The sequence below is a fragment of the Scyliorhinus torazame genome, chromosome 20 (genome assembly GCF_047496885.1).
Source record: "Scyliorhinus torazame isolate Kashiwa2021f chromosome 20, sScyTor2.1, whole genome shotgun sequence".
In the NCBI taxonomy this organism is placed as follows: Eukaryota; Metazoa; Chordata; class Chondrichthyes; order Carcharhiniformes; family Scyliorhinidae; genus Scyliorhinus; species Scyliorhinus torazame.
This window is the reverse complement of record NC_092726.1, coordinates 33,369,744-33,378,413: the sequence shown is the minus strand read 5'-3', so window position 1 is coordinate 33,378,413 and position 8,670 is coordinate 33,369,744. Positions and strand designations below refer to the sequence as shown.

The 8,670-nt window shown below is 59.9% G+C and overlaps 1 protein-coding gene across 1 annotated transcript in view; it reads left to right on the top strand.

Moving 5' to 3' along the window:
* The window catches only part of unc93b1 (unc-93 homolog B1, TLR signaling regulator), a 484,953-nt gene that overhangs the window by 402,924 nt on the left and 73,359 nt on the right, over positions 1-8,670 (top strand). The window contains 1 exon segment of the mRNA XM_072486118.1: positions 1-101. This exon segment is cut by the window's left edge and continues 24 nt beyond it. Within this exon segment, the coding sequence (XP_072342219.1) occupies positions 1-101 (101 nt within the window).

Below are 8,670 nucleotides of genomic sequence, written 5' to 3'. Positions count from 1 at the left end.
AGGGGCTGAATAAAACGGTGCTGATTAAACTTCCTCAGAGTGTCAGCCTGATTGTGGTGGAGAGCGTGCTGATGGCTGTCGCCTTCGTCACCATGTTACTGGTATATCCTCAACACAATGTCTGCCGGGAAAGAGCGAATGTTGCAGGACAGAGGGAGAGGGGGAATGGTGCAGGACCGAGGGGGAGAGAGAATGGTGCAGGACCGAGGGAGAGAGAGAATGGTGCAGGACAGAGGGAGAGAGGGAATGGTGCAGGACAGAGTGAGAGAGGGAATGGTGCAGGACAGAGGGAGAGAGGGAATGGTGCAGGACCGAGGGAGAGAGAGAATGGTGCAGGACCGAGGGAGAGAGAGAGAATGGTGCAGGAGAGAGGGAGAGAGAGAATGGTGCAGGACCGTGAAAGAGAGAGAGAGAATAGTGCAGGACCGAGAGAGAGAGAGAATGGTGCAGAACCGAGAGAGAGAGAGAATGGTGCAGGAGAGAGAGAATGGTGCAGCACTGAGGGAGAGGGAGAGAGAGAATGGTGTTGCACCGAGGGAGAGAGAGAATGATGCAGGACCGAGGGAAGAGAGAATGGTGCAGGACCGAGAGAGAGAGAATGGTGCAGGACCGAGGGAGAGAGAGGATAGTGTAGGACCGAGAGAGAGAGAGAATGGTGCCGGACCGAGGGAGAGAGAGAATGGTGCAGCACTGAGGGAGAGGGAGAGAGAGAATGGTGCAGGACCGAGGGAGAGAGGGAATGGTGCAGGACCGAGGGAAGAGAGAATGGTGCAGGACCGAGAGAGAGAGAATGGTGCAGGACCGAGGGAGAGAGAGAATGGTGCAGGACTGAGGGAGAGAGGGAATGGTGCAGGACCGAGACAGAGAGAGAATGGTGCAGGACCGAGGGAGAGAGAGAATGGTGCAGGACCGAGGGAGAGAGAGAATGGTGCAGGACCGAGGGAAGAGAGAATGGTGCAGGACCGAGAGAGAGAGAATGGTGCAGGACCGAGAGAGAGAGAGAATAGTGCAGGACCGAGGGAGAGAGAGAATGGTGCAGGACCGAGGGAGAGAGAGAATGGTGCAGGACCGAGGGAGAGAGAGAATGGTGCAGGACCGAGGGAAGAGAGAATGGTGCAGGACCGAGAGAGAGAGAATAGTGCAGGACCAAGGGAGAGAGAGAATGGTGCAGGACCGAGGGAAGAGAGAATGGTGCAGGACCGAGGGAGAGAGAGAGAATGGTGCAGGACCGAGGGAGAGAGAGAGAATGGTGCAGCACTGAGTGAGAGAGGGAATGGTGCAGGACAGAGGGAGAGAGGGAATGGTGCAGGACAGAGTGAGAGAGGGAATGGTGCAGGACAGAGGGAGAGGGGGAATGGTGCAGGACAGAGGGAGAGAGGGAATGGTGCAGGACAGAGGGAGAGAGGGAATGGTGCAGGACAGAGGGAGAGAGGGAATTATGCAGGACAGAGTGAGAGAGGGAATGGTGCAGGACAGAGGGAGAGAGGGAATGGAGCAGGACAGAGGGAGAGAGCGAATGGTGCAGGACAGAGGGAGAGAGGGAATTGTGCAGGACAGGGTGAGGGGGGAATGGTGCAGGACAGAGGGAGAGAGGGAATGGTGCAGTACAGAGGGAGAGAGGGAATGGTGCAGGACAGAGGGAGAGAGGGAATTGTGCAGGACAGAGTGAGGGGGGAATGGTGCAGGACAGAGCGAGAGAGGGAACGGTGCAGGACAGAGGGGGAGAAGGGGAATGGTGCGGGAGAGAGGGAGAGGGGGAATCGTGCAGGACAGAGCGAGAGGGGGAATGGTGCAGGACAGAGGGAGAGGAGGAATGGTGCGGGAGAGGGAGAGAGGGAATGGTGCGGGAGAGGGGGAATGGTGCAGGACAGAGGGAGAGAGAGAAGGGTGAGGGAGAGGGGGCATGGTGCGGGAGAGTGAGGGGGGAATGGTGGTGGCCATGGGGAAAGAGAGGGGGAATGTTGCAGGACAGAGGGAGGGGAGAATGATGCAGGACAGAGGGAGAGAGGGAATGGTGCAGGACAGAGGGAGAGGGGGATTGGTGTAGGACAGAGGGAGAGGGGGAATGGTGCAGGACAGACGGAGAGGGGGAACGGTGCAGGACAGAGGGAGAGGGGGAATGGTGCAGGACAGAGGGAGAGAGGGAATGGTGCAGGACAGACGGAGAGGGGGAATGGTGCAGGACAGAGGGAGAGGGGGAATGGTGCAGTACAGACGGAGAGGGGGAATGGTGCAGGATGGAGGGAGAGGGGGAATGGTGCAGGACAGAGGGAGAGGGGGAATGGTGCAGGACAGACGGAGAGGGGGAATGGTGCAGGACAGAGGGAGAGGGGGAATGGTGCAGTACAGACGGAGAGGGGGAATGGTGCAGTACAGAGGGAGAGAGGGAATGGTGCAGGACAGACGGAGAGGGGGAATGGTGCAGGACAGAGGGAGAGGGGGAATGGTGCAGGACCGAGGGAGAGGGGGAATGGTGCAGGACAGAGGGAGGGAGGGAATGGTGCAGGACAGAGTGAGAGGGGGAATGGTGCAGGACAGAGGGAGGGAGTGAATTGTGCAGAAGAGAGGGAGAGGGGGAATGGAGCAGGACAGAGGGAGGGGGGAATGGTGCAGGACAGAGGGAGAGAGGGAATGGTGCAGGACAGAGGGAGGGAGTGAATTGTGCAGGAGAGAGGGAGAGGGGGAATGGTGCAGGACCGAGGGAGAGGGGGAATGGTGCAGGACAGAGGGAGAGGGGGAAGGGTGCAGGACAGAGGGAGAGAGGGAATGGAGCAGGACAGAGGGAAAGAGGGAATGGTGCAGGACAGAGGGAGAGAGGGAATCGAGCAGGACCGAGGGAGAGGGGGAATGGTGCAGGACAGAGGGAGAGAGGGAATGGAGCAGGACAGAGGGAAAGAGGGAATGGTGCAGGACAGAGGGAGAGAGGGAATGGAGCAGGACAGAGGGAAAGAGGGAATGGTGCAGGACAGAGCGAGAGGGGGAATGGTGCAGGAGAGGGGGAATGGAGCAGGACAGAGGGAGAGAGGGAATGGTGCAGGAGAGAGGGAGAGGGAGAATGATGCAGGACCGAGGGAGAGGGGGAATGGTGCAGGACAGAGGGAGAGAGGGAATGGTGCAGGACAGAGGGAGAGGGGGAATGGTGCAGGACAGAGGGAGAGGGGGAATGGTGTAGGACAGAGGGAGAGGGAGAATGATGCAGGACCGAGGGAGAGGGGGAATGGTGCAGGACAGAGGGAGAGAGGGAATGGTGCAGGAGAGAGGGAGAGGGAGAATGATGCAGGACCGAGGGAGAGGGGGAATGGTGCAGGACAGAGGGAGAGAGGGAATGGTGCAGGACAGAGGGAGAGGGGGAATGGTGCAGGACAGAGGGAGAGAGGGAATGGTGCAGGACCGAGGGAGAGAGGGAATGGTGCAGGACCGAGGGAGAGGGGGAATGGTGCAGGACAGAGGGAGAGGGGGAATGGAGCAGGACAGAGGGAGAGGGGGAACGGTGCAGGACAGAGGGAGAGAGGGAATGGTGCAGGACCGAGGGAGAGGGGGAATGGTGCAGGACAGAGGGAGAGGGGGAATGGAGCAGGACAGAGGGAGAGAGGGAATGGTGCAGGACCGAGGGAGAGAGAGAATGGTGCAGGACCGAGGGAAGAGAGAATGGTGCAGGACCGAGAGAGAGAGAACAGTGAAGGACCGAGGGAGAGAGAGAATGGTGCAGGACCGAGGGAGAGAGAGAATGGTGCAGGACCGAGGGAGAGAGAGAATGGTGCAGGACCGAGGGAGAGAGAAAATGGTGCAGGACCGAGGGAAGAGAGAATGGTGCAGGCCCGAGAGAGAGAGAATCGAGCAGGACCGAGGGAGAGAGAGAATGGTGCAGGACCGAGGGAAGAGAGAATGGTGCAGGACCGAGGGAGAGAGAGAATGGTGCAGGACCGAGGGAGAGAGAGAATGGTGCAGGACCGAGGGAAGTGAGAATGGTGCAGGACCGAGGGAGAGAGAGAATGGTGCAGGACCGAGGGAAGAGAGAATGGTGCAGGACCGAGGGAGAGTGAGAATGGTGCAGGACAGAGGGAGAGGGGGAATGGTGCAGGAGGGGGGGAATGGTGCAGGACAGAGGGAGAAGGGGAATGGTGCAGGACAGAGCGAGAGGGGGAATGGTGCAGGACAGAGGGAGAGAGGGAATGTTGCAAGACCGAGGGAGAGAGAGAATGGTGCAGGACCGAGGGAGAGAGAGAATGGTGCAGGACCGAGGGAGAGAGGGAATGGTGCAGGACAGAGGGAGAGTGAGAATGGTGCAGGACAGAGGGAGAAGGGGAATGGTGCGGGAGAGGGAGAGAGGGAATGCTGCAGGACAGAGGGAGAGAGGGAATGGTGCAGGACAGAGGGAGAGAGAGAAGGGTGAGGGAGAGGGGGCATGGTGCGGGAGAGTGAGGGGGGAATGGTGGTGGCCATGGGCAGAGAGAGGGGGAATGTTGCAGGACAGAGGGAGAGGGGGAATGGTGCAGGACAGAGGGAGAGGGGGAATGGTGCAGGACAGAGAGAGGGGGGAATGGTGCAGGAGAGAGGGAGAGGGGGAATGGTGCAGGAGAGAGGGAGAGGGGGAATGGTGCAGGACAGAGGGAGGGGAGAATGATGCAGGACAGAGGGAGAGGGGGAATGGTGCAGGAGTGAGGGAGAGGGGGAATGGAGCAGGACAGAGGGAGAGGGGGAATGGTGCAGGACAGAGGGAGGGGAGAATGATGCAGGACAGAGGGAGAGGGGGAATGGTGCAGGAGAGAGGGAGAGGGGGAATGGAGCAGGACAGAGGGAGAGGGGGAATGGTGCAGGACAGAGGGAGAGAGGGAATGGTGCAGGACAGGGAGAGAGGGAATGGTGCAGGACAGAGGGAGAGAGGGAATGGTGCAGGACAGAGGGAGAGGGGGAATGGTGCAGGACAGAGGGAGAGGGGGAATGGTGCAGGACAGAGGGAGAGAGGGAATGGTGCAGGACAGAGGGAGAGGGGGAAGGGTGCAGGACAGAGGGAGAGAGGGAATGGAGCAGGACAGAGGGAAAGAGGGAATGGTGCAGGACAGAAGGAGAGAGGGAATCGAGCAGGACCGAGGGAGAGGGGGAATGGTGCAGGACAGAGGGAGAGAGGGAATGGAGCAGGACAGAGGGAGAGGGGGAATGGTGCAGGACAGAGAGAGAGAGGGAATGGTGCAGGACAGAGGGAGAGGGGGAATGGTGCAGGACAGAGGGAGAGAGGGAATGGTGCAGGACAGAGGGAGAGGGGGAATGGTGCAGGACAGAGGGAGAGAGGGAATGGTGCAGGACAGAGGGAGAGGGGGAATGGTGCAGGACAGAGGGAGAGGGGGAATGGTGCAGGACAGAGGGAGAGAGGGAATGGTGTAGGACAGATGGAGAGGGGGAACGGTGCAGGACAGAGGGAGAGAGGGAATGGTGCAGGACCGAGGGAGAGGGGTAATGGTGCAGGACAGAGGGAGAGGGGGAATGGAGCAGGACAGTGGGAGAGAGGGAATGGTGCAGGACAGAGGGAGGGAGGGAATTGTGCAGGAGAGAGGTAGAGAGGGAATGGTGCAGGACCGAGGGAGAGGGGGAATGGTGCAGGACAGAGGAAGAGGGGGAATGGTGCAGGACCGAGGGAGAGAGGGAATGTTGCAGGACCGAGTGAGAGAGAGAATGGTGCAGGACCGAGAGAGAGAGAACATTGCAGGACCGAGGGAGAGAGAGAATGGTGCAGGACCGAGGGAGAGAGAGAATGGTGCAGGACCGAGGGAGAGAGAGAATGGTGCAGGACCGAGGGAGAGAGAGAATGGTGCAGGACCGAGGGAAGAGAGAATGGTGCAGGCCCGAGAGAGAGAGAATAGAGCAGGACCGAGGGAGAGAGAGAATGGTGCAGGACCGAGGGAAGAGAGAATGATGCAGGACCGAGGGAGAGAGAGAATGGTGCAGGACCGAGGGAGAGAGAGAATGGTGCAGGACCGAGGGAAGAGAGAATGGTGCAGGACCGAGGGAGAGAGAGAATGGTGCAGGACCGAGGGAAGAGAGAATGGTGCAGGACCGAGGGAGAGTGAGAATGGTGCAGGACAGAGGGAGAGGGGGAATGGTGCAGGAGGGGGGGAATGGTGCAGGACAGAGGGAGAAGGGGAATGGTGCAGGACAGAGCGAGGGGTATGGTGCAGGACCGAGGGAGAGAGGGAATGTTGCAAAACCGAGGGAGAGAGAGAATGGTGCAGGACCGAGGGAGAGAGAGAATGGTGCAGGACCGAGGGAGAGAGGGAATGGTGCAGGACAGAGGGAGAGTGAGAATGGTGCAGGACAGAGGGAGAGGGGGAATGGTGCAGGACAGAGGGAGAGGGGGAATGGTGCAGGACAGAGGGAGAGAGGGAATGGTGCAGGACAGAGGGAGAGGGGGAATGGTGCAGGACAGAGGGAGAGAGGGAATGGTGCAGGACAGAGGGAGAGGGGGAATGGTGCAGGACAGAGGGAGAGGGGAAATGGTGCAGGAGAGAGGGAATGGAGCAGGACAGAGGGAGAGGGGGAATGGTGCAGGAGAGAGGGAATGGAGCAGGACAGAGGGAGAGGGGGAATGGTGCAGGAGAGAGGGAATGGTGCAGGACAGACAGAGAGGGGGAATGGTGCAGGACGGAGGGAGAGAGGGAATGGTGCAGGACAGAGGGAGAGAGGGAATGGTGCAGGACAGAGGGAGAGGGGGAATGGTGCAGGACAGAGGGAGAGGGGGAATCGTGCAGGACAGAGGGAGAGGGGGAATGGTGCAGGACAGAGGGAGAGGGGGAATGGTGCAGGACAGAGGGAGAGGGGGAATGGTGCAGGACAGAGGGAGAGGGGGAATGGTGCAGGACAGACGGAGAGGGGGAACGGTGCAGGACAGAGGGAGAGAGGGAATGGGGCAGGACAGAGGGAGAGAGGGAATGGTGCAGGACAGAGGGAGAGAGGGAATGGAGCAGGACCGAGGGAGAGGGCGAATGGTGCAGGACAAGGAGAGAGGGAATGCAGCAGGACAGAGGGAGAGAGGGAATGGTGCAGGACAGAGGGAGAGAGGGAACGGTGCAGGACAGAGGGAGAGAGGGAATGGTGCAGGACAGAGGGAGAGAGGGAATGGTGCAGGACAAGGAGAGAGGGAATGCAGCAGGACAGAGGGAGAGAGGGAATGGTGCAGGACAGAGGGAGGGAGGGAATGGTGCAGGACAGAGGGAGAGAAGGAATTGTGCAGGACAGAGGGAGGGAGGGAATGGAGCAGGACAGAGGGAGAGAAGGAATTGTGCAGGACAGACGGAGAGAGGGAATGGTGCAGGACAGAGGGAGAGAGGGAATGGTGCAGGACAGAGAGAGAGAGGGAATGGTGCAGGACGGAGGGAGAGAGGGAATGGAGCAGGACAGAGGGAGGGGGGAATGGTGCAGGACAGAGGGAGAGAGGGAATGGTGCAGGACAGAGGGAGGGAGGGAATGGAGCAGGACAGAGGGAGAGAAGGAATTGTGCAGGACAGACGGAGAGAGGGAATGGTGCAGGACAGAGGGAGAGAGGGAATGGTGCAGGACAGAGAGAGAGAGGGAATGGTGCAGGACGGAGGGAGAGAGGGAATGGAGCAGGCCAGAGGGAGGGGGGAATGGTGCAGTACAGAGGGAGAGAGGGAATGGAGCAGGACAGAGGGAGAGAGGAAATGGTGCAGGACAGAGAGAGAGGGGGAATGGTGCAGGACAGAGGGAGAGAGGGAATGGTGCAGGACGGAGGGAGAGAGGGAATGGAGCAGGCCAGAGGGAGGGGGGAATGGTGCAGGACAGAGCGAGAGGGGGAATGGTGCAGGACAGAGGGAGAGGGGGAATGGTGCAGGACGGAGGGAGAGAGGGAATGGTGCAGGACAGAGGGAGAGAGGGGATGGTGCAGGAGAGAGGGAATGGTGCAGGACAGAGGGAGAGAGGGAATGGAGCAGGCCAGAGGGAGAGGGGGAATGTTGCAGGACAGAGGGAGAGGGAATGGTGCAGGACAGAGGGAGAGGGGGAATGGTGCAGGACAGAGGGAGAGAGGGAATGGTGCAGGAGAGAGGGAGAGGGGGAATGGTGCAGGACAGAGGGAATGAAGCAGGACAGAGGGAGAGGGGGAATGGTGCAGGACAGAGGGAGAGGGGGAATGGTGCAGGACAGAGGGAGAGGTGGAATGGTGCAGGACAGAGGGAGGGGAGAATGGTGCAGGACAGAGGGAGAGGAGGAATGGTGCAGGAGAGAGGGAGAGGGGGAATGGTGCAGGAGAGAGGGAGAGGGGGAATGGTGCAGGAGAGAGGGAATGAAGCAGGACAGAGGGAGAGGGGGAATGGTGCAGGAGAGAGGGAGAGGGGGAATGGTGCAGGAGAGAGGGAATGAAGCAGGACAGAGGGAGAGGGGGAATGGTGCAGGACAGAGGGAGAGAGGGAATGGTGCAGGACAGAGGGAGAGGGGAATGGTGCAGGACAGGGAGAGGGGGAATGGTGCAGGACAGAGGGAGAGGGGGAATGGAGCAGGACAGAGGGAGAGGGGAATGGTGCAGGACAGGGAGAGAGGGAATGGTGCAGGACAGAGGGAGAGGGGGAATGGTGCAGGAGAGAGGGAATGAAGCAGGACAGAGGGAGAGAGGGAATGAAGCAGGACAGAGGGAGAGGGGGAATGGTGCAGGACAGAGGGAGA